We start from the raw sequence: 25,492 nt of genomic DNA, 5'->3' as shown, positions 1-25,492 counted from the left end.
ATGCATTGAAAGGTTCTAACTCGTGAGAAGCTGCCACCTTAAGTTTTCCACCCGTAAATTAATCTGAACAAAGGATTTCAAACAATGAAGTCACAAAATCATATGTGTGAACTTATTTTCCACACAGAAAACACTGTTTATATTAAGAAATGCAGAAAATGTACAGTATTCTCAAGATATTGTAGTTTTGAGCAGATTAGATCTCACCATTTGTTAAGTTGCTAAATTCTGTTTTCCCTTCTGTCCCTGCTGGCAGCCATGTCATACATAGGAGTGAGTGTCCAGGGTTCATAGAAATGGCAAATGTGTCACTGTCAATAACTCATACAACCACATTCACAACAAAATGAACTATCCCTTTAATGCTGCATGTTTTATTGAGTACTGCACTCACCTGCAGTGAGGTACAAGCCAAATCATCATGTGAAAAAAATCCAGTATCTAAGAGCAAGCAGTGCTTGCCTGCTGTAAAATGAGTAACTCTTGTACTTTATAATGCCTTGTGTCTGCATGTGTTAACACACATGCAGACACAAGGCATTATAAAGTACCACATGCAGTCACAAAGTGCCTCAGTTTAACAGAGCTGCAGTATTTAGCTGCATTTCTTTGACTGCATTTCAAACTCCCAGTGAGTTTCAGCTCCCAAGTAGTATGAGTCATGAGAGGAAGGTAATCACAGGCAATGATGTGGACCGCTGCAGGGCAAGCCCCGTTGTGGAGGAATACCCTTGAGAAAGTCCACGCCGTCTGCAAACGACTGCTCATATAGGTATTGGATCGCCCTGGCCACTCAGCTAATCGCGTACGTGTTTCTATACCACCGGAGTAGCACCGTCCAATCAACACCGAGCTTACAAACGCTGCCTATTCGCTATTGGTCGATTTGAGACAAGGGCGTTTTGCTCGCTCCAACAGCACCATCTCTGGCAGGTGGTGAGTGCGCTTTAAACCACACTGTAGGCTAATGTTTAGGACGATAGATAGGTAGCTGTAGGGAAATAAGCACACGTTAGGATAGTATTTTGTGTTTTGGGTGCGTAGTTTTCGCGTGGAGTGCCATGACGTGTCCGTTAAAGCCACCGGGATCGCCGTGAACGAGAGGAAAAGGTCGGGGTTCCCCCTCTCAGAGCCAGACACCTCTCTGCTGCTTTGGGTCAGCGGCGAATTAAAACAACTGCTCCTTTCTCATCATGCAGCTTCTGGAAAAAGACGGAAAAGCTCAACATGTTGGTTATTTATCTTTTCGAGTGTGAATGAGAGACAAAAGAGGCTCCTCCAGCAGCGGTTGAGACCGTCTCACATCCCGGAGCTCCCCTCACTTCATCTTCCATCGCCGGAACAGACAACATGATATGTTGTTGGTGGTGACATTTTTTTTTGGGAAGCGTTTCGTGCCTTTTGTGTTCATTTTGGGAGAATGCGAGCCGCGGACCTCTAAACGCCACGAAAACGCAAATGAGCGGACGTCATTCTCTCTCTCTCGGCTTTGAAAATGAGGAAGCGTTTTCATAAAGACAGAGAAAATGTCAAGGAGGTCTCGTCGTCCGTGGGCCCGGATCTGAGTAAAATGAGAAGGAAAGGAGCAAATGCAACAACATAATGATTTTCGTGGCTTCTTTCTCGTAAAAGGATGACACCAGAGGAGAAGAGAAGACGCAGCATCAATGAAGGTTGATCTGGACAAGTTGTGTGTTGCTTATAATGAACAGAAACACTTGATAGCAGATCGTTTTCACAATATTGAAAGAATTTGCTTTTGGCTTGAGGAGGTTTTCTAATGAACTAGACGTCTATTTTTGCATTGCATTTGTTAACCTTTTCATAACAAGAAAAATTGAGTTTCGAATTTTTTCCTCATTTTTTAAAAAAAAATATATTTTTGACCCGGATCCAGCCCCGAATATTCAATGGAAGTATGTTATCAGCTGCCGGTTTTGCCTCTAGACAGGCCGGTTCCCAAGCATGTCCTCAGCCGGAGGGGAGCCATTAGTTTCAGCTCCAGCTCTTCTCTCTTTGGTTCCCCTGATCCAAGGCAGCTGTCACAGGTAAAGAAACTTTAAGCAAATGTAATGAATCCTAATCTGTGTATCTTCCAGCCACTCTATTTTTCCCTGGGAATAACACATGCCTTACAAATTGCATAGTTTTACCCAGAACCCAGAAGTCTTGCAGGTGGTTGTTGGTTGTATTTAAGAAATAAGTAACTAAATAATCAGCCTTATCTGTGCGTCATTCAGACAATGGCATTCTCTCTGGGAATCACACAGACCATAAAATGCCAATGCATGTTTCTAACACTGTATGAATAACCCTCAAGATTCCTGCAGATGGTTCATGAGTGTGTAGGTAAATGAATGTAAAGACAATCATGTAATCTTACTCTGTCAATCATTCAGACACAGATGTTCTTTCTGGCCTTAAAACAAAACATTGAGGACTGAATAATACTTGTTTCGTGCAGGTGGTTGACTTTCTCTTTTACTTAAAAGCTGGCACATTTCTAAATGTTCCCCAGGAATCTTGCAGGTGGTTGGATTATCTAGGCCATAACACACACTCATACACTGTAAACACTCACTTGCACACGTTCATGCAACATTTTTTTTTATCTATTTTAGACCTTAAACACACACCAACTAGCCCTCTCCTGAAACTAATTTGCATTGCTGTATGTTGACTACAGATAAAAGGGCCTCCAGGCTCAGGGTGGTGGTATACCAGTTTACTACTGTGACTTGCTACATTTGTCAGAGGGAACGTGCCATGATATTTATGTTCGGATCATTTGACACTTTGACAGAAAATACATGAATCTTTGAGTCATATTTTGAACTTCCTGCTTTCTTAAGACTCTTAAACCTTTGTCGCCTGTATTTATGCAATTGTTTTTAGTACGTAAAAAAAAAACTGAACTGAAACACAGAAACCCTCCTCCAAACTTAAACTATGGCATACAATTTTAAAGCTCAAATTAGGTGGAACAGTTGTTAAATGAAAAATGCAAAGAAGTGCAATGGAAACAGATTCAGCAAAGATGTCAAGAAATGCACTCCACCTCCCGCAAGTTCCTTCAGTGGATTCTCTGCAGCAGAAAATGGCAAAAATGGCAGGTGGGAGGAGGTATGTGTGGACTGTGTGTGAGGGAAACTTATCATTCCTTAACTTTGCTCTCCAAAACTCCCTTTTTTTGAAAATGTCATTTAATTTTTCAATTGTTATTGGAGACCATGGTTTATCTAATTGCTCTGCAGCAAAGGAAAAAACAAAATTAGCCCACAAAAACTTTGTGGTATGAGGTAACATTTTGACAGTGTTTTGATGCACGCTGGCATGGCAGAACAACGCTCCCGTAATGCATTCAGCGGTGCATTGAGTCACTGTCTGTGTCTCAGAAGCTGAACCGTCCATTAGGCCTATGTCCAGTACACTTGTATAACAAACAGCCTGCAACCTCAGCTCAGAGAGAAGTTGTACATCAAGCCAGAAGTCGGTGAACACCCAGCAGTGCTACACTTCATGTAATCTGCAGTTTTGCGTCAAAGCAGTAAAGTGTATTGTCGTCTCTTCGGGTTATGTTGCACTGGTTGCTCATGAACAGAGATTTCCACAGCGTTGCATGGTGTTCCCAAACACATTAACCAAGCATTAAGTCACAATCTTTGACTGTGTAAGCAACCCTGCTTCAATGGCCTGTCCATTAGTTCTTTGTGCTCCACATAACCACCCATGTGTATCCGCTTTGAACGTACACAGGGAACTATGTCAAAGACCGATTCATGGCCCTACATAGAATAGCATTGTCTTGATGGTCAACAGCCCTCAAGGTTGGATAAAATGTGTATGTAGGATCCGTCGCTTCTCTTTTGGTTTTTTCTCAGCAGAGTTGCCGCAATCTCTTCTTACCACCGGCGTGTGCTAATGACGTTGACAACTTGTGTCACCGCTGATTATGTTGCCGACGTATTGTTTTCCACAATTGTTACATCCATGTCACACAGCGTGACATATAATGATCGAAGATTGCTTGAATCTCAAAGTCTGAAGTAGGCGAAAGGCCAAATTAGTTAAGTTATCTTGTCTCTGGGTTTTCCATTTGGTTTCTGAAGTTGGTCAGAGTTCATTTTCAACCGGCAAGTATGAGATATGCTGTATTGGTTATTTTGTTCCTTTTGTTGTGGAAAAAATATGTTATTTCCAATGAGCACTATGTTGTGTTAAGAGAGTTTCCAGTGAAGAAATAATGATCTGTGTCATTTTGTGAAACGTTATTAAAGGGCACAGGATTTGCCGACACAACTCTCTCACTCACATTTGTCCTTTCTGGGTGAGCATGCGTACAGGCATACAGCAGTGTCACACCGCCTGTGTTACAGCGCAATTACACTTCAACAAATATTGTGTTTTTGGGCCCTATTTATGACCATAAGGGTACATTTGTCCTTGGTGGCTGCTGTGTTTTTGTGTGTGTCTCCACAAGCCTGTTGTTTGTGGAAGCAGAGCTGGACAACCATTGCAGAGAGAGGCAGTTAGGCATGTGCCTGGGCTCTGTGGGCAGTGGTTTGGCCTGCTGCCAGACACACAGATGGCCGGAGTCTCAGTCTCTTTTCTTTCTCTGGCTATCTTGTTCTGCTCACTCACAAGCGCCTCTCTCTCTCTCCCCCCCCACCCCCCACTACCGATGAAGACATTTCCTCTTGTAAACAGTAGATGAAAAAGTCGGGTTGAGAACATGACGGAGTCTCAGAAGACTATGTCACTCTGTGATCATGGAATGCTTATGGGTGTGAATATGCTGTTGAAGAGGCGTTGAAAACGGCAATGGCTTTAAATAAATGGGCTCCTTTATCTGTAACAATGCCTCTCTTGTTTACAGTATGATGTTGGCTGCTTGTTGATTAGTTCCTCAAAGTGAGGTGGCAGATGATTTAAATTTTGTTTTGAATATAGTGATGGCTTCTCTGGAGTGGCGCAGAATGGAGGAGAACACGACATAAGTCATGTGTTTCACATTCAGGTCACACATGTATTTGTACATTATTTTTTGTGGAATTACTGCGGACATCTCAGTATAAAAATAAGCTACATGTGATGGCTATCATGGATTGATGGTTTATAAATTGGAATCACAGTTTAAAGCCATGCAACTTACAAAGGCAAACAAAGTGTGTTATAACCAATTAATACCTGCAAATATTTATCTAACACAGTGAATATTGAAGTTGAGCTTGACATAAAAATATGTCTATATGCTATATTGCAAATCGAGTTACAGTCTGTGCTAGAATGTGTAGTTTGCCAACGTTTTCCACAAAATAGAAAGAAAAACAAATACTTCATCAGAGCTCCAAGAATCAATTTAACGGATACACAATATTGATGCAGTGTCAGTAGTCACATGGCTCTTGGTGATAATAGGAGGAAAGAAGCTTAGACTGGAGAGGCTGATCTGTTGTCATCTCAGTCCAGCATATCAGTCAGAGAGATACCATCAAGCTTACATTGGCAACTGACCCTAGATCGACTCTTTCTTATTCAAGATGACGAGAGGTCTGTGCGTGAGAGTGGGAGATAGTGCTGCTTGTTTCATCCACACTATGGATGTTTCTGTGCAGAGCCTGATAAGGAATACACGACAGTGCTTCTTTCTGAGGGTGTTACTTTGTTGATTTTAACTGAACCGATAAGGTGTCTTTTTTTCTGAACAGTGCAATCGGATTGACGTCGTTTCAGGATGTGGTAAGAATGCTGAAGGAGTTGTTCAGACTCTAAGCCTGGAGTTTCACAACCTTTCTCAAAAAACATTAACCCCTGTGTTGCCAATAGTTGAGCTTTTTCCCCGAAATTTGCACGAGTGAGCTGGAAAGCAGGGTGATGTTTGTTATAAAGTGAGGATGTGTATTATTTAGTAAACATACCAAAGCCAAACCTTACATCCTGTCTTCAGTTAAACATCCACAAACTCTGTTCCTCTGCTGCTCTGTCTCTTGCTGAATGGGGCCCCTCTTATCACATGACCATTCTGTTTTTGTGCAGCAGTGTCGAGTGCAATCGGCCGTGAGAATGTGGCTCCACATATCAATATCAACTTAGGGACACAATGTCAGGGGCCATCTGCTTCGGCTGAATATTAATCACATTTTTCTGATGAGCATATACGTGTGAGGGAATAATTCACCAGAGTTATGCATTTTAAACCCCAAGGAGTTGACCACAGATTTACTCATTTGAGACCTGGTTTTTGTTTGCCCTTCTACCAGGAGGCGACATTATAAGCTGCCCCACATAAGCAATTAGAGCTTGGGATGATGTTTGAAATGAATTAAATTTCTGCGCAGGGTAGAAAGCTTCTTGGAATACAGTATGAAATAAATCTCCCCCTTCCCCCACCTCTTAACTCTGCGTGTTTCATAGAGCATTGTTAAAAGCTCTTAAAGCTATCTGTGTAAAGAACGCTTAAATAATTTTTATGACCGTTTACCTTCCACTTAAAAACCTCATTGGTTGCAGATATATTACCGCTCAACAAGCACACTGCTTTGCTCTTTGGCAGCAACTCTGCCCTGTCATTTGCCGACTAAGACATTGGGCCAATTCACCCCAGGCCTCTCTTCAAACCAGCAGCCCTCTCTCAAACATGCACTGCAGCTGGAGTGTGTCACAGTGGAGAATGTTCTCATAAAACACTCTTACAACAGGTAGACTCCATCTAGGGCTTTTGTGTATGCAGTGACTGGTGAACAAACACACTCACTCATTCCAAACCTGTCCACGTTTATGGTTTAGCACTCGGTTACTGGAATGTGCCTTCCTGCACAGCACTGTGCTACAAGAGGTTATAACTCAGAAGGAAGCTTTCAGTTTATGAAACCATGCTGAGCCCCGTTGCTTTTATCTGAGGAATTTATGTGTGTGTGTGTGTGCGTAATGTGCACTGTTTTGTTTCTGATAGGTCAGTTCATAGGAATAGTGCTGGCTTCCTCATTTGCCTGGCCCCTGACAAACGGTCTCAGGAATAGGTGATTTTAAAGCTAAATGGCAGGTATTATGTCTTGTGTTTCACTCAAAGAAGCCCAGGAGCACCATATTGTGCCCTGGAATATCAGCTCAATCACAATGCTATGACGACAAGAGAACATGCATGTCAATATGAGTTCTTGCAGCTCAGTCAGCTACTGCCTTTTCATTCAGATGCACAGACACCGTACAAGTCTGTTTGTTTTGAGCAAACATTCATGGGAACTAAAAGTATGTGGTATTCAAAACACCTTTACTGACATAATTTCAGCAGATTCCAGGCTCACTTTATTTCACATTTGATGCTATTAGCTGCTGTTTTAATGGCAGAAAGATGACGAGCATTGAGGCCCTGGAGTTTGTCACAGGGTAAGATGTTTTGACATCACATGACCTCCTGACCTCAGAAACCTGAGTGGCATGACCCCAGGCGGCGAGACTGAGCAGAGATAAGAACCAGAGCCATATGTAAACAAGCTCATGAGGAATTGCAGGGAGCACAATAAATGGGTTGTTTTGCTAGTAGTAAACTCCAAACAAAACTGACTTTGACTCACTCTCTGACTGCTGCAAGCTAATTGAATATAGCATTGGGTCTTTGGAATCAAGACCACATGACCATATTTCTGTATGTTTTTTTCACAAATAAGAGAGTTTTGCTAAAATAATTATATAAATATATAAATAAATAAAGGAGGCTTTATTTTAAATGTATTAATGGGTTTGTTTCAGACTGGCCCCCTTTATACCTGGCATTAAAATGCATTTTCTGTGATCGGATTGTAATCAGATATGGCCTGACCATTGTAAGTACAATACACCTGAAACACATTGAGGACGGATTGTTATTCGATCTGCCAAATCACTTTGGGAGGTGGTTGGAGACGCATTTTGACCACATTAAACAAGTGCAAATGCAATCAGTCTGCAATGCGTCTCCACTCCACGCATAATAATTATGTGAGCAGAAGTACAAGCACAGCTAATGTGAAAGCGGTAACAAAACTGCGAAGTTTCATCTACTTTCATCGGTTTTCAAAGTTTTGAAAACCACTTCTTCCCCTCATGAGTCAGGTGACATAAGGGGGGGATGATCGTGATTAAATAGCAGTCGGAGCTTGATGCGGACACAGGATACACATATTAATGCCAGTTGTAAAGGGTGCTAGACTGTCTTCTTCGGTCAATTATGAGTTTACAGTGCTTTGGTTTGTGTAAGCACCTAACTGTTTACTACTGATCTATATCTCTGACCTGATTTTGGCTATACACGTATATCCCTGTTTTGGGAGAGGTTTTTTACAAAAGATTTGTTGTTTTTCTGCATATTTAAATGGTTGATCACTCTCCGAATTGCGTCAGAGATGAGTGGATAATGACTACATTCCATAATAGCCATGTGAGTAAAACCGTTCCCTTAACACACCTTTTGTGCATGAGCCCGAAGAGAAATATGCACCGGACCAACAGATTGGTCCCACCTCTGTCTTGTCTGATGCCAGAGGCTGTGGGTCAAATGCAAACTGGCAACAAGTTAGCTGAAATCCCTAAAGCTGTAATTTCTGTAATGACCACTGGACCACTAGGCACAAAAAAACTCCTGCTACAGCAATGCCATTTAAAAATCCAACAACCTGAAATGTAAAGTTAAAGTATATTCTTGTGGCCATTTTGAGACTGTCGCAAATCATTTGGGAGATGTTTGTTCACCCGTTTTACCCGAGGTATTTTTGTAATTGCATTACACCACATTTTTAGAGGAAACAGATTGACCTCATGTTGCACCTTTTTTCATTGTATATTGTTTTGCTTTGTAGTTTAACGTTGAACAAGCTTGACTCACTGACAGAATAGCTTTGCAAAAATACAGGCACAGCAGTTTTTTATTAAACAAAGTAGTTATTGTATACTATATCTTCATTCATCAAGTCAATACATGCTTTCCTGTCAAATGTTTCCTGTACTGGCTGGGAATAGCAGCAAAATAAAATGTTAACCTCTCAATAGTTCCTTTCATGAAACATTGTGCTCGTCTGTTTACTGTCAATCAACGCAGCTTGTTTTATGTTTTGTCTCCATTTAGCCTTGATAAAATATAGTCCCCTAAAATATACAAACAAGAACAGACTGCTTCTATTCTGCTGATATTTAAATGTGAAATACTGTAGGGGAAACCTTTATATCAGATGGGTGGCTCAACCACCAAATAAACCACTGCTGCACTCCATTACTTAAGTTTCACATGATCTCTGAAGAGTATCTTTCAAAGAATTGCAGCAATTCAAACTTTTTTAAAAGTAAACTTAATTAAAAAAATGCCATCAAGTTCAAGTCCTGTCTGTGGCACCCTGCAGCCCGTGTCTCCCGTAGCAGGGCTGAGAGTTGTGGGCTGGTCATCTCAAGGGTAAAATGCGACTCTCCCTTCCATTCACAGTCGGAAATGTGATATTGACAAAGTGTTTTCTCCCCCACCCCCTCACGAGGGAGCACATGCTAGTATCACCCTCAGTTCCAGCTAGTGGAGTGTGTGTTGTTACATCTTTAGGAGTTTTTCTGGCATATACACTGACCTTGTCAGGACCAGGAGTCCTAATGTGGACCAAAACCCGGTCCTAATGAATCAGAATCTAATTTCCAAGGAACTGGTTAGGTTTTATAGGGCTGAGATTTGAATTGAGCTTACAATTAGGGTTGGGCATGAACTAGTTATGGGGTAAGGTTAGGGATAACACTTTGTTTAAGCTGTCCGAATGAATTAAAGTCAGTGGAGTGTCGTAAGAACAATAGCTTTCACAACATGTGAATGCGAAAGTGTGTGTGTGTGTGTGTGTGCTTCAAGCTTTGGCCAAAAGGTTTGTTTGGGCTGGTCACACTTCCAATCCCAGCCCTAGAGCCAGCAATACACAGTTCCCACGCAGCTGATATCAACTCAATACACACACACACAGCTCATGCATACATCCACACAATCTATAATGCTCACACTAACCTGGTGCTGTGTAAACACACAGGCCTGTTGACACTAAAATACAGCTTTGCAGATTACCCTCCCTGAGTTGAGCTGTTTGCCAGCCGGTAAAATATTATCTTTGGATTGGCAGCTGTCATGAGCTTAGAGGACAGACCGTGTCAGGTGGATGTTTTGTGTATTTGTGTGTGCATGAAGGAGGTGACGTAATGAGTGTACATTTACAAACGTATTCATTTGTGTTAAAGAGTGACCAGATACTCCCAGATTATAGAAAAAACCTTCACTATGCTCTGGTTAAGAGTCCATATTGTATTGTTTTAACTTACCAGAAATAACTCACCAGCATTTGAAGAATAAGTGGGGGTTTAATTAAAAACATGTCTTTGCTGAGTGATGAAAGGACCCCTGCAGGTTAGTTGGTCTGGGTGTGGCCAGAGATAATTGTCAGCTATCAGGCTTGTCGGCGCCTTTATTCAGCCTACATCCAAGGGCCTATACACACAAGAAGAGTCCAGGAAAGTCTGCAGAAGTTCTGTATCGTATTGGCTTTTTACCCACATGTTACTGGCATTTTGTGAGCCCTAAAACACTATTTTTGAGGGAGAAAGTGAACCCATAACTTCACTCGACGCCTCTGTTTTTGTTGTATTTCTGTGGTAGCTTTGCAGTGCCACGGGCAGACCTGGCAAGTATAATGTGAATGAAGCCCTTTCTTCAAAGAGACAGAACAGAAGACAAAAAGATAATACAGGTTTTTTTTTGTTTAGATCCATATCAGAAATAATCTACATCTATACTAACACACCAAGGAAAAAAGAAATCATGTAAGCATTCAGGTACAGTGGGTATGCGAGTGCCACTGTAAATAGGAAGCTGATTCTGTCCTCTGCAGTTGTTTGACCGCTGATTTTAAAGATGTGGTCAGTTAAAAAAAATGTCTGCCTGTCCACACTCAAATGTATGTGTATCTGGAGCAGAATGAAACCATTTTTAAACAATCTATATTTGTAGGGTAATCATAAATCTAGCAGTAAGAGTGGTCAATAAGCCAACCAGTTTAATTTCCAAACTAGAATTCTGCCTGTCACACTTTCATCAAAAATGTTTTAGATCTCTGTCATAAACACACTGACAGTAGCTCTCACAAAGCAGACAGAACTCCAAAACCACAGATCTACATACCTGTCGTTCAGTTGAGTGCATGAAAGCATACTGCGAGTGCGTGAGTGGATTCACTGGCTACTGCCACAGATAAGACTCTTTGGGCAAACACTGGAATGAGGGTATGATTAAATGAGGGTAGCCCCGTACGGCAGAGTCGGTCTGGAAGGGGTCCAGGATGTGTGGTGTGCACGGGGAGGTTAGCCAACACCTTAGTGTAACCAAGAGCCAGTCTGTTGTCAATGCAAATATGCAGTAACCACAGTTCTACTCATAACAACTATGACTGTGGTTCTGACTCTGCTGCTGCTGCAGCCTCCTGCCATGGCACACCGTTGCCTCTAAATAGTGTTACACGCAACCAAACTGAAATGAAATGGACCAACTCATCAGCTTTTTTTGCTCTATTTTCTGGGCTTTTGAAAAATAGTTGAAACAAACATTCGGCCGGACCAGCGTAGCAAATGTCAGGATATAGTGAGGCAGCACCACTACAAGGAGGCTTTAAATCCAAAAGTATACCAGCATAAATGTTCAGTTTTGCTACGTTTTCTTTCATTGTCAACCCAGAAAACTCTTGTCTCTTACCTGTTAATGGACACAAGTTGTGTATCATGATTACTTCCCACTAGGAGGCAATCAGTTGGAAGACCAGCTTTATTGAACGAGAAACATTTTGGTCTGTGTTTTTCTTGTAGGATGTGGTTTTGGGAAGGTTCAGTCATGATCTACCACATTGATTCCAATCTATGTGTTTTAATAAAGTTTATAGAGATGAACAGTTCCTTGAGGTAACAGATATATTTTAATTCGTACGGCACCTTTTATATGAGCATTATTTACCAATAAACTGCAAAATTGATGCCTTCCAAGTTCAATGAGGCATGCCTTCTTTCTCTGGGTGTCTTCAGTACACGGAGAAAATCTAAATCAAATGTTCACATCTCGGTGTTGATTTTGAGTAAACAATTCACAGATGTTCACCAGCCCACTTCCTGAATGAGGAGTATACTTGTGATGCAGCGAGTAGAGTTTAGATTATCACCTTGATCTTACAGGGAAGGGACTTTACTTAAAGGCTTAAAGCTGCTGCTTTTAATGATTTAAATCATTAAATTGTTTACAAGAATCTATCCAATATTGAACAGGGTGTTTGTTTAGCGCTTGTATGTTTGTTTGCCCGTGAGGCACGGGATGTTTCCCACATGACTGATAGCAGCAGTGAAAGTGCCGTATCAGGCTCATGATATGGAGCTGGAACATCTTTATCAGTGTAACGGTTTATGTACACACACACACACACACACAAAACAGCAGATTAGAACAGTAGCACCATGTTACACCGTTTCCACTAATCGAGCCATGTGGATGCATAAAAACAGAGCCTGTGTTTTGTGTATTTTGAGGTGTGTGTGTGTGTGTGTGTTTGGGGCATGTGAGGCTGTAATAATTCTGTTGATGTCATAATATAATTACATTATACCCAGTATAAACCATGGACGGTTATTGATGATGTTTGTTTGTGTTTGTTCAGAGACGAGGGGCCATCTCCTATGACAGCTCCGACCAGACAGCACTGTACATCCGTATGCTAGGTAAGTCTTTCACCACTTTTATTGTGTATACATGCTCACACACACACACACACACACACACACACACACACACACACACACACACACACACAGTAGCAGTTTCATCTCTTCCATGATCATGTCCATTTCTAGTGGTTTAAAAAGTGAGAAGATGGGGAAATGGAAGACTCAGAAACAAAGATGAGAAAGTAGAGATCATGAGGAGGGGGAAGGACTCTTAAGAGCGCACGTCAAGTGTCCACTCAATCCCTGACCTTTTGATAATCTCCCAATCACAACAGGCTTAGGTTCCCTGTATCTGGAGAGTGAAGTGTTTTTAAAGACTGAACAAATTTGTTTTTCGAGTACAGGTTTTCATTTGAACCTTAAACATTTGGGGGTGTAACAATTAACCAATACTAATGGGTTATAGATCATAAAGGACCGCGTGTGTATCAATGTAAATACAATATGAACTGATTGGTTTTATGTGTCATGAAGCTGCTATGCTGTAAATTCCTGTAAATTGTCTTCAAATTCTCGTAAAAAGACTCTCGCAAGACTCTCTTTTCGAATGAATAACTCTTGCAAGACAGATTGTGGCCATAAGACCTATTGTGTTAAAACTTGATCTTACTGTCACCATATTTCTCAGGTCCAAACGATTTGGCTGAAGCATTTAAGACATTAAAGAAATGCAAAAGCTGATGTCCCTAAAATGATTTTAATTACCTCAGAACACAGAACTGACAAAAACAATACTTGACAAAATACAAGACAAAAACCATACTTGAAATGCTAATGCATTTCAAGTATGGTTTTTGTCTTGGAAATGAGCATAAAATTAACTAAATAAAACATAGGATTCTGTGTTTGACGGTAAGCAGTGATCAGTTTGGCTCGTTCCAATTTGTAATTCAAAACAATGTCTGCATTGAGTAAAAAATTGTATCCCATTGAATCGTTCCATAATAATAACAAAAAAGTATTTGTATCAACATTGTATCACATGTCGCTCATCATATTGTCCTCTAATACCCCTTTCCCTTTCGTCTACTCTTCTTCTTTTTTTGCCATTTTTGGTGCAACGCTGCGATGTGCCTTCATTTTCAAACCATTAGCATTAAAATTTGTAGCGATCCTTACTTTTTTAGACTCTGCGCGCAATATAATTCATTTCAACAATTCTAAACAGTTAAATGAAAGTGACAAACCTAACCACCATAACATTATCACCGAGAGCTATGATGATGGTGTCTTTGTCTTCCCCCATTTCAGCACGTCTGTGAAATCACAATTCATTGCAGGGGTAGAAAAAAAAAACCCACCACAGGGCAGAAATACCATGGACAATGGGAATGTTGTTTATCAGAAAAAATCTATGTATACCCACTAACTCTAGTGTAGGAGACACTTGTACAAGTGTCTGTGTGTACATACGGCATGCTTATGTCTATTTTGCCCAGTGCTGCCCTGAGCATCCACAAACAGGATAAGCAGTTTAGAAGTTTACCCATAGGTCTGTGAGGCAGATGGTGCCAGATCAGCCTCAGCTTCCCAATCAATAAAGTTATAGCAGATAAGGTGCGATTAGAGCACACCGATGTGTCTCCACATGCAACTTTTACCACCCTAATTAATAGATCCAATGTTGTTAACTGAGGGGTGAGCAGCTGTGAAGACAGGCTATAGAGCTGAACAGTGTGAGTAGACGGGGGGGGCTTTTACATTATTCTGCTGTACTTTACGTCTCTCTAGCATGAAAATGCCCTTGAGTTGACAGCTGCCATGTGTGTCTAGTCCCAGTAACAGCAATCTATCGAGCTGTAACTGTAGGAGCTCTGCTTTTTAATAATTTTACTCGGCTAAGTATGATGGCTGTCTCATACGTCACAAGCATAAAGCATCTGTCTCTGTAAATTTTTATATTAAATTGAGTGTGAGGTGAGGCACGCTAATGCAGACTGGTGTTTGCGCGGGGCCAGGGTTCAGTCTGCCAAGTTAATGCTGATGTGCTTTCAAATAGCGAGACTCAAAGCTTTCACCACATCAGTTATAATGACATGACCTACATCCACACCAGAGCACCAGCACTAATGCACTGCAGGGGGAAACATGGACCCTGTGACTCTTAAAACATACTAATCACACAAGCACACAAACACATGTGCTGAGTCGTGGCACATGCGAGAAGTAGAAGAACAGTTGTTTTTTTTTTTTATTCGTCTTCTTTTTAATTTAGTTTTGCATGTGAAATGGCGCTAATCTCTGTCCACAACTTTACATACAGCTTCTGAAAACACTGTTGAGAATTTATTATGCCTTGAATTGTAATTCTTAGTTTTTGATATCTTGATAGGAGCTTGTGTAATATTCAAACAGCTGTTTGCAAGTAAGTAACATGCTGGTTGGGGGAAAAACACCCGTGTGACTGCTTTGAATTCAATTCCTATGCACACGACAAACAATCAGACATAACGAGCTGGAAACATACCATTGCACTTTTAAGCACCTTGATCAGTATATTGTCATAAAGCGTCTTGCTGTATATATACTGTTGCCTGGAATGACACACTAGAATTTTATTGCATCAGTGTCATAGCATCATCCTGTCACCTGACTATGCTTTCACTGCTCCTGATTCAAGTCCAGAAGCAGCCTGGCCTCTCCCTGTTCCTCTGCCTGACTAATAAAACAGTCATAGATTGGACTATAGATCACTCTCAGCATTTCTGAGTACTAATAGTAGAGCAGATTGTCCTGTCCTGACATGACATTGCATGCCCGACTGTTTGATCGACTCATCTGTCCATTAAATTATCTGTTCCGGGAGGCGGGAGTGTGTGTTTGTGTATGACTATGCCCGCATATAGATCGTGTGCACCATACTTAGGTCAACAAGTATTTACAAATTACACCATTTTGCTTGTTTGTGCTTGCTCGGCCTTCCAAAATGTTGGGTTTTACCACAGTGAGTCAATAGAGAGCTCCAATTATACATGAATAGCTATAAAACTCTTTGTTTTTCTATCCAAATTGCATAAATCTTACTAAGCTGTACTGTTCGTGCATCTTAGCGTAATTCAATAATGAACTGTAATTTAGCACAGGCATGATGGTAACAAACATATGGATAAATAAATATAGTTTCTTTGACAGGGAACATCAGAAAATAAATAATAATAATTAAGCAGAGTGAGGAGCGTAGTAGGGTGTGTTAAACAAAGAAAAAAAGAGTAAAAGAGTTACAAGAAAAAAATGAGTCATTTGGAATTATGTCCATTGACGTACATTCATCATAAAACATGTGTAAACAATCGTTTGCATCGTTAAACGTTTTAATCGTTTAAAAGTTTTTTTTTATTAATTGTTTTTTGAGACATTTGAGAAAAGTATGTAAAACACCTCAGGCTAATGTTTCACTTTTCAAACAATCTGCAGGTTTGGAAGGTGCCTCACAGGAGGGAAATCTCCCTAATTTTGCAAGAAAATGGAAATTGTTCACATTTGTAGATGTGAATGAATCCACATTTTGATTGGTTACACTCGATGAGATTTAAAAAGAATCCAAAAGTCACAGCTAAACTCTTAACCCCAGTCAACAGAGCTGGTTTTTCATCCCATCACTGCATAGTTGCATGGTGCTTGTTGTCCATAGTAGGACACCACGGAAAAACAAACATCACTAGGACCTGAAGAAGTTTGATACAACACAAAGCACAATGTTTGGGGTTAAAAGGGCACTGACCAACATCACCATTACCAATATTTAAACATCACCCCAGGAGTTTACAGTGAGAGAGAGTCATTTCAGGCTGCATCTGGACTGCCAAGTGACTGTCCACCAGCTGAAAATCAGGAGAATCTTTTTGTAATGAAGCTGGTCCTCATTATTTTATCTCCTACAATCAACTACAGGAGGACTTCAAACTCAGCATTGTCTCTTTGGAGTCAGAGCTCCGAAGTTAATCTAGAAGAGAGGCTGAAGAATGATTCCCAGAGAGATTTTCACATCATACATCACAAAAACATGGCTGAGCTGAAGTCGCAGTTTAAGGATGAACAGCCTAAAGTTCCTCCTGAATGTTCAGGTCTGATCCACAGCTACACAAAGCGCTCCTTTGAGGTTATTGCTGCACGAAAGTGGTCTACTTTTTTTTGTAAATATAATTAGCCTGAGAACATTGTGTTTGTCTTTACACAGAATGTAGATAAAGATCAGATCACCAATTCCACAGAGTTCACTTTATTTTTCTTGCGACTCTTTGTCTGAATATAAGGCTCAAGGAACAGAAATGAATAGGGTTTCAGCTGCATGCGAACACCATGTACCGCTCATAAATCGTACAACTGTGGTAAAGCCCAATCCTTTTTGGCACCTGGGCAAAAGAAATTCCAAAAACGTTATTATAAATACTACTAGGCCGAACACATTCAGATGCACTTTCCGAGCAGCATGAATCTTGAGGAAATAAGTGTTGATTTCTTCTAGGAGATGTGAGAGTGAGAAGTCAGGCTGGATTTGAACCGGAACGAAGAAGCACCCATCCATATCTGTGCATCGACTTCCGAAATCTTCACAGTGAGTATGAATGTGAGTTTTTGTCAATGAGTCTAAGCCAATGACATTGACCTTCCAGGTTTTTTTTTTTTCTTTTTCTTTTTTGAATCAAACCGTAGCTACGCACACAGTCTGGAGGAAGATTGGCAGATGCTTGTGCTGTGCTTTTGTTCAGCGTTTCACATGATGATAAAGACCAAGGTGTGTCTTCATGTAAACCTTGTGAAAGGCTCTTTATCAAAGCCTTGTGAATAGGTGTGATAAAGTCAACGCATTCATACTCTCAGAAACCGTTTTTTTTTTTTTTTTTTTAATACATCACTTACAAAGAAGTAGTGTGTGCTTGTACATGTGTATGAGTGGGAGAGATTTTCACTCAAATGTAATCCTACCTCATGCTGACGTGTTTCCGGATTACAGCCATGGTTTATTCAGACGCTGTGCTTTGTGTGTGTGTGCATGCGTGTGTGTGTGTGTGAGGGAGGGAGAGACCACTGACAAAGCATGTCTGCTGTGTGATACCAGACGAAAGGCTTACGAGTGGGTGGCTGTGTCAGCAGCGACTGTTTGCATATCGCCGTGTTGGTGTCAGATCCCCGCAGAGTTTGTGCGACCCGAATGATTCTCTGAGCCTAATGAGCGTTTGAAACAAAACACATCCTTGAAATTGTTGCCTTTCTTGCATGGTACATTGTTTTTTTTTTTAAATATTGCATTGTGTGTGTGTGTAGCACGGTTGGGCTGTGGCGCCAGCTCTGCTCCTGAACGGAGGGTCCACAGACTCCTCAGCTTCCAGAGGTACCTGCACTCATCCCGCATGCTGCGAGGAATCCCGCAGCAGATCCCTCTCCACATCCTCGATGAAGACTACACTGGACAGGCCAGAGTACGACACTCGTGTTTATCTAATGATGCCTTGATATAATGATTTAAACTAAAATTATCTCCATCCAGACCAGTGTTTCAGTTCTGTATCAGAAGTGATCTGCGTCCATACTAACGCACTCGGAAAATGCTTATCATGCAGATACACTGGGCATGCACGTGCAAGTGTAAACAGGCAGTACATCCTCTCTGCAATTTGTCTTGTTAGTTGGTTTCAGCAAGTACCACTGATGACAAACAACAATGGTGAAAATGTTAAAAAAATATTTCGTTCACAGGTGAGTTGTGGCCAAAAAGAACCAGTCAGGAAGCAAAATGTGGATATCTGCGTCATCATTTTCAAAAGTCTCCCCTTCTTGGCTAAAAATGCAGTGTTATGGCGTTTGTAACTAAAGTCATCAGTGTTTTCAAAAGCACCCAGAGTAGCATGGATGGCAGGCATCGCCAGAGTAGAATTTATACATTTTTAAACCATATAAATGTAGCCTGACCTGTGTATTTCTTTTCTCTCTCTCTTGCAGTGCATGCTGGAAAAAGTCGGAAACTGGAATTTTGACATTTTCCTCTTCAACAGGTTGACTAACGGTAGGTAAAATAAGACCTGAACAACTGTGTAGAAGTCAGAATGACTTGTCAACTGAGCTTTGGATTCATAGATACCAATGGTGCCATCTATTGGATGGTCAACACAGAGAATTTACTGTATGAAGCTTAACACTGTTATAGTAAGTTCTACATTTTACAAAGTCAGACAACACCTTGTATTAATGCAGTTTGGGGTTTTTTAACGAGGACAAACGCCTTTTGATATCATTTCCAATGCTGCTACAAAATGAGAAATGTTTTGACGATCTTCTTTCATTATGATTATTTTGATCCATAAGTTAATGTTGAAATTGGCTGCATATGAAACGGAACCGACATTGCTATACTGACAGCAGCCGCAATAGATCAGAATGTGCTCTGGTCTCAGGTTTCGCTCTCCTGTCTTGACATGTGTGCCTGTCTTGACATGTTTGTGAATCTCTTAAGACTCATGAGATGCCTTTAGAAGAAAACGGAGAAATCACAAAAAGTACTGAAGAGGCAGAGAATGCATCAGTAAATGAAAGGCCCAAAAATAACTCCTGGGGTAGACACTTAAAAGATTGGTGATATTTCACAGTCAGTCTGATCTCACTCTCGTGTTGTCTTGCTCAGGTAACGGCTTGATCACCCTGACCTGTCACCTGCTGAACCAGTATGGCCTAGTGGAGCTCTTCCAGCTGGACATGGTCAAACTCTGGAGGTTCCTGGTCATGGTCCAGGAGGACTACCACAGCGACAACCCCTATCACAATGCTGTTCATGCCGCAGATGTCACACAGGCCATGTACTGCTACATGCGGGAGCCCAAGGTGAGACACGCCAGACACAAGGTGTCATGTGACAATTAGCCTTTACCTCAGTTAGTGTGTGTTACAAGTGCTGCTGGACTTAAGGGTGTAATATGTAACATTGCTGCATTAAAATATCTTCCTGCAGCCGCTGTACTTACAGTAAGGAGCACTTTATTTTAAAAATTCAGTCATTGTAAATCGCTCATCTTAGGTTAGGTTAGGTTATTGCTGGTTATCGCAGGTTATTGCCGCACGAAAGGGGTTTACTTTTACGTTTTTTTGTAAATATAATTAGCCTGAGAACATTGTGTTTTTCTTCACGCAGAACTTAGATGAAGATCAGATCACCAGTTCCACAGAGTTCTCTTTGTTTTTCTTGCGACTCTTTGTCTGAATATAAGGCTCAAGGAACAGAAATGAATAGGGTTTCAGCTGCATGCGAACACCATGTACCGTTCATAAATCGTACATCTGTGGAAAAGCCCAATTCTTTTTGGCACCTGGGCAAAAGAAATTCCAGTATGTAATGCAAAAAAACCAAAACGTTACTATTCAGATGCACTTTCCAAGCAGCGTGAATCTTGAGGAAATAAGTGTTGATTTCTTCTAGGAAATGTGAAAGTGAGAAGGATGGGAACGAAGAAGCACCCATCCATATCTGTGCATCGACTTCTGAAATCTTCACAGTCTGCCTTTCTCGGCTAAAAATGCAGTGTTATGGCGTTTTAAACTAAAGTCATCAGTGTTTCCAAAAGCACCCAGAGTAGCGTGGATGGCAGGCATCTCCAGAGTAGAATTTCTACATTTTTATACCATCTTTTGTTTACAGCTCGCAAAATCTCTGACCTCCTATGACATTCTGCTGGGACTGTTAGCAGCTGTCACCCATGACCTGGACCACCCGGGGGTCAATCAACCTTTCCTGATCAAGACTGACCACTATCTAGCCACACTGTATCGGGTAAGGACCTCATAACAATCTCTGTTTAACCAGCCAACAACTGACTTTATAAATGGGCTAAAAAAGGGTTTGTTTACTCTCTTTTTTTGAACTCACAGAATACCTCAGTTCTGGAAAACCATCACTGGAAGTCAGCTGTGGGCCTCATCAGAGAGACGGGGCTTTTCTCCCATCTGCCTCCTGAGGACAGGTCAGTTTGACAATAAAATAAACGTTACCTCAGGAAATGAATCCGTTTCTTAGGACTTTACTGTTTAGCTGTATGGAGACGATGCTAACATGCCGTAGTCAGTGCAAACAATAGTTGAGTAACTGTACCTTCTGTCCCCACAGCTTGAACTTGGAGAGAGAATTGGGCTCCTTAATTCTGGCCACAGACATCAGCAGACAGAATGAGTACTTGTCCAGGTTTCGCATGCACCTGAACCAGGACAACCTGTACTTAAGTAAAGCCAGCCACCGACACTTCATCTTGCAGGTCAATTACCTCCCTCTGCTATTTTAGCACACCTTCTGTGTCTTTAGAAAAAAAAGAAAGAAGAAAAATCTCCCGGCTCTTATTTTGTCTTTGTTCGCACTCTTGCAGATGGCTCTGAAGTGTGCAGATATCTGTAACCCCTGCAGACCCTGGGAGCTGAGCAAACAGTGGAGCGAGAGAGTGACCGAGGAATTCTTCCAACAAGGTTTTTGTTCTTTGTTTTTCTTTTTTTTTTCACATTTAAAGGTTTCCAGTGTGTGGGATTAGTGATATCTAACAGTGAGACTGCAGACTGTAACAAATGGAGGACTCCTACACTCCTACCCTCCTGATTCCAAGCACGCCAGGGAACTACGATGGCCTTTTGCATGCCACAATGTTATTCTCCTTCATTTCTGTTGTAAGCTTCTGCCTCAGAATGTGAAAAGTGTGCTCTGGCTGGTTTGTCTACTCAAGCTCCTGTAGGCACATAGCAGTGCAACATGGCCTTGAAAAAGCAGTTCCCTTACCTGAAGTACATATAAAAGGCCTTTGCACACCAGATGTGTTTTAGATGGATAGATGGATAGAAACTTACTTTTTCAATCCCCATGGGGGAAATTCACATTGTCCAGCAGATCTTGACATGTTAATTATAAGTTATAAGTATAAGTACACAAGTATAAAACAAAAAACAGATATAAAGCTGAAACTTAATAAATATTGCACTGTTAACCCATTTTTTGTTAGTTTGGGTGTGGGGGGACAGATCAACAGTCACTGTTAAAAAGCCTGATATTTATTCACGTGTACAATGTATTTACTAAGCAATCTCCTCGTCCTTCTTAGCTGAAAACAGTTTTATTTATGTGAATTTATTTTCTATTTTTTCCCAGTAAAATGACTTGAGAACCAGATCGTTGTTGGACATAGACTCCACCTGTTTTCTAGTGAAGCAAACATTCATGTTGTGTGTTTTATTCATTTACTTAAACATGTAGAGCTGGAGGACATATCAAATGTACCTAATTTGCAGTTGTGTGCAATTTATTTGCATCACCATTGATATGCAAAGGCCTTAAAGTGCGGTTTGACCCATTTTTTTCCCTCCACTTGGTAAACTTAAAGTAAACTTAAAGTAAACTAAAAGCAATTCCAATGCTGCTGTGTTTGTTTGATTCACATTCTACTACAGATGTTAATTAAATTTGGCCTGTTTTTCTGTTATCACTTTTCCTTATAAAGTTTGTTATCACTGACAGAAACACAGTGAAGAGCAGTGCAGGGCTTTTTGTCAATTTTATTTATTTTTTTCAATCCCAACTAACTGTTGTAGGAAAGAGATCGGTCTCTGGGAATTAAAAAAAAACAGTTTCTGTCCAGTCCATAAACCCTCCTAAATGTCACACACTCGAGCTTTAACTGTTGCCATAACAGACTATATTTAATTTTTTTTATCTTGTAGGAGACATTGAGAAGAAGCACATACTTGAAGTCAGTCCAGTATGCGACAGACTGACAAACACAGTGGGGAACATTCAGATAGGTAAGTAGCAGCAGTTGTGCATTTGTTTGCCGTATCTGATATTTACGCTTAAACTGCATCTGTCTCCTCCGCTCCCTCCCCACAGGCTTCATGACGTACGTGGCGGAGCCGCTGTTTGCCGAGTGGGCCCGTTTTTCTGACACTCGTCTGTCTCAGACCATGCTGGGCCACATGGGGCTGAACAAGGCCACCTGGGGAGGCCTGCAGCAGGAACAAACCTCCGTCTTCGAAGAGGCGGAGTCCAGCAAAGCCAGCAGTGACACGGAAGACGCCGCTGCCGCTGCCCCTCCAGGCGGCAGCGCCGCAACAACTGCGGGAGGAACCAGCTCCAAAGAAATACCTCAGGGAAACGGAGAATCCTGACACTCCTCGTGTGCCCTTTCACCCCGACCTCCTGATTCGTGACCCCGGCCTTAAGGTCTCATCACACACACTGGGAGCCGGGCGGTGCATCCAACTGCCTGGAACTCTGCCGCTGCCGCACCTGAACCTAACACATCCTTGTTTATGTTTTGTTGCTTTTGCCTCCATCTTGATAAACCACTGATTTTATTTAATTTATTTAATTTTTAATTCCTCTTTTCTTTTCTTTTTTTGGCATAGAGCAATACATAGATACCTCATTTGGCTACTGCTGTATTTTTTTTTTTCCTGTTAAATTGCTTTGTTTTATTTATTTGTTCACTGTAGTTTTGGCATTACTGACTGAACACGCCACTTCCTTTGTTGATTAACCTTATGGGGGGAAAGCGGTATAAGAACTGAAGAAGACATTTTCTGGTATTTTGAAGTGCCATTTGAAAACAAAGATTTGAAGAATGACCTGAACTGAATTGACTTGAGACAACTGGAGTATTCAGACTTGTGACTCTCCTCAGACTGTAGAGTAATGCCATGTTGCATTTGTTTTGAAAATTCTTCCTCATGTAAAAAAAAACAACAACAAAAAACAAACAAAAAAAAATGGAAAAAAATGTGACAAGCCCAGTCCTTTTGCTGCCTCTATGAAGACTGTTTACACATCTCCTTATTTTTCGTTTCTTTCCGTTGAACTGAAGTGAATCCTGTCGACTCTACGGTTTGCCTTCGAAACGCAGATGTGAAGAAACCACTCGTTTTTGAACTGTCATCCCACTGTTGAAGCCATGAGCAGAATCCTATTCAAACGCACCAGATGCCATAAGTAACTCCTAGAAAAAAAAATTGTGTTCTTGCACTCCCAAATAACGACGATGGTGGTGGTGGTGCTGCTGCTGTTGGAGGTGCAGCTTCGTCTCCACGACGGTATTATAGAATTTGCCCTTTTTTTCTCTTCTATCTTCCAGTGCTGGTTGAACTTGGGATCGCTTCCCGCCCAGACTGGAGATGAGTAAACTCTCCCTGCACACGTGTCTCACCTGGAACTCAACGCAACGCGACTCGCTCAGGGTTTTGCCAGTCTCTTGTTAAGAGAGAGGTGTGGAGGAGGCGACTCTGGGTGATTTTTTTTTTCTTTTTGGGGGGGGGTGGGCTAAGATCTCCAGGAGGAGACTCTTCCTCTCTGCAGAATGTCTTTCACAGCCACATGCAACCTAAAGGACTGCTCAACTGATGCCTTACAACTATGCACAAACTATGCTAAGTGACCAAACCAACTCTTGTTCCCACCAAGTGCATGGTGTGCTTGTCTTTGAATGCACTGTCCAATCCCTCGGCCTTTTTGTTGTGAGGAACAACTCCAGTTGTCTTTTACTCTCATTATTATTATTATTATTATTATTATTATTATTGTTATTATTATTATTATAATAATTATTATTTGTACGTAAAAAAATGGTCGAGTGACTTCGAACATTCCATTTCTTTGTGTTTTTGGTTTGTCTTCTTTGATTCTGTACAGTGGCACAAATTGTGTGTTTGTGTTGAGACATTTTTGGAAGATGACAGGTGCTTTTCTTACTTTAGCTGATTTGTATTTTTGCTGTAAGTGCTGTAAGACTGTTGATAAAACTGTTTACAATTTGTCGCGACAGCCATTTTTGGGAAGACTTCAGTGTCGAGCCAGATTTTTGTAAGAGCTTTGCTGTATTGACATTTTTGATACATGCCTGTTGCAGTTACAATTTGAATATAATAAAACCTGTTGTTGACAAATGTCTGACTTTCACATGGTTCAAGTGTGCACTGATAGAATAACACACCTCACTGAAAGTGGACTTTTGATGACTTCTCTCTTTTTAATCGACCCCCCCAGTTCCACAGGCTTCTCATAATGTTCCCTCCCCACTCATGACAACAGCGCAAGGAAAGAGATTCATGGAGCAAAGTGGGAATCAAAGAAGTGCTGTCCCCCCAATTTCACAGGTCAGTGACCTAGTGCAGACTATTTGCAGGTAGTTATTTTAAGGTGAAAAAAAAATTGCTTGGTGTTACCATTTAAGGCTTGTAAAAGTTAACCATGTTTGATTGATCCCATTTTGCAGAAGACGAGTGTTTTCACCGATGAGTCATGGGGGAAAACACCCAAAACTTCGGTTACTCCCTCCTCCAAAAGAACCTGCCTGGAGGATTGACCTGGAGCAGCCTCTCCTCTCGCCTCCTCCCTGTAGTTGAGTCAGCAGTCCTTGCTTGTGACTGAAAATGCTTCTCACAGAGGAAACGAGGCATCTCACGGAAGGAAAATAAACACGTAAAGCATGAGGGATAACAGTTTTCTCTGGGATCCCAGAAGGTAACTTATTCATCAGTGGCACATACATCTGCATATCTAACATATATGGCCCAAATGTTGATGACCTTTCCTTATTTCACACTTTTTCTCCTCACTTTCCACTCATGCAACAACACTCAACATGGCTCCTATCATCCAGCTGTCAAAGAAAACACCTTCTCACCTGTACACAACTGTTCATGAGTCGATGTATTTTTGATGAGCAGCTCAATTTTATCTGATATCACTGACACTCGCCCTATCACTCTTTTCCCTGCATATAACTAAAAA

The 25,492-nt window shown here is 41.2% G+C and overlaps 1 protein-coding gene across 3 annotated transcripts; it reads left to right on the top strand.

Annotated features, from left to right (window-relative positions):
• Positions 1 to 933: 933 nt before the first annotated feature.
• Positions 934 to 24,645, top strand: pde7a (phosphodiesterase 7A). Of its 3 annotated transcripts, none has more exons than XM_044035387.1 (12): positions 934 to 2,048; positions 12,684 to 12,744; positions 17,219 to 17,317; positions 18,016 to 18,170; positions 18,691 to 18,754; positions 19,370 to 19,566; positions 20,378 to 20,509; positions 20,608 to 20,699; positions 20,843 to 20,987; positions 21,096 to 21,192; positions 22,432 to 22,512; positions 22,598 to 24,645. In XM_044035387.1, the coding sequence occupies exons 1-12, from the start codon at positions 1,911 to 1,913 to the stop codon at positions 22,873 to 22,875; spliced, it is 1,539 nt and encodes a 512-aa protein (XP_043891322.1). In that variant the 5' UTR covers positions 934 to 1,910; the 3' UTR covers positions 22,876 to 24,645. The 3 variants fall into 3 exon arrangements, with proteins under 3 accessions (XP_043891322.1, XP_043891330.1, XP_043891314.1); XM_044035395.1 differs by having other exon boundaries at positions 17,216 to 17,305; XM_044035379.1 differs by having other exon boundaries at positions 17,216 to 17,317.
• Positions 24,646 to 25,492: the final 847 nt, after the last annotated feature.

Source organism: Solea senegalensis, linkage group LG1 (assembly GCF_019176455.1).
Source record: "Solea senegalensis isolate Sse05_10M linkage group LG1, IFAPA_SoseM_1, whole genome shotgun sequence".
In the NCBI taxonomy this organism is placed as follows: Eukaryota; Metazoa; Chordata; class Actinopteri; order Pleuronectiformes; family Soleidae; genus Solea; species Solea senegalensis.
The sequence above is the reverse complement of the archived record's forward strand: the minus strand, read 5'-3'. Positions and strand labels throughout refer to the sequence as shown.